Below are 564 nucleotides of genomic sequence, written 5' to 3' on the forward strand. Positions count from 1 at the left end.
CCATATTGGAGCACATTCAACTTTCTTTTTATATCATTTTCAAACTTCACTTTCCTAATCCCTCCACCTCTACTGTCAAGTTCCTCTTAGTGAACTCATTTTTCTAATAGGTTTCATTTTGCTGGCAAGTGCTCAATATCCACATATCACATATTCCCACCCCATCCCAACCTCCCACAGATCTCCTGCAACCTCAATCAAATTTCACATGTTCTAAAGTATATCTAGATGTCTACACTAAACTTTCAACAGGAATAAATATACTCAGTTATGTCTAACCTAAATTTTCAGTAGGAGTATAAACATTCACTGACTTTGAACTACAGGTGCCTTCGTAAGCTTATAGGATGTCCTTCATGGAGAGAGAAATCAAAGGGGACAAATTGCTACTTACTTGTCTTCATCTTCTCTTCGAATGGGAGGTGTGAATTTGTTGTTGACAGCCCTTCTGACGCCTAGGGATCTCTTAACAGACCCATATGCAGCTTCACTAACTACACCTCTGCCTGATTTTTTCATCTGGTCCAGCAACTGAAAATACATAGGCCTCATTGGAAACCAGTC

The 564-nt window shown here is 39.4% G+C and overlaps 1 protein-coding gene across 1 annotated transcript in view; it reads right to left on the reverse strand.

Annotated features, from left to right (window-relative positions):
• LOC119585572 (fidgetin-like protein 1) overlaps nt 1-564 on the reverse strand; it is a 26,272-nt gene that overhangs the window by 14,147 nt on the left and 11,561 nt on the right. Inside the window, exon 8 of the mRNA XM_037934238.1 lies at nt 395-531. Coding sequence (XP_037790166.1) covers nt 395-531 — 137 coding nt within the window. The remainder of the gene's footprint in view (nt 1-394; nt 532-564) is intronic.

This window comes from Penaeus monodon, chromosome 20 (assembly GCF_015228065.2).
Source record: "Penaeus monodon isolate SGIC_2016 chromosome 20, NSTDA_Pmon_1, whole genome shotgun sequence".
Taxonomy (NCBI): Eukaryota; Metazoa; Arthropoda; class Malacostraca; order Decapoda; family Penaeidae; genus Penaeus; species Penaeus monodon.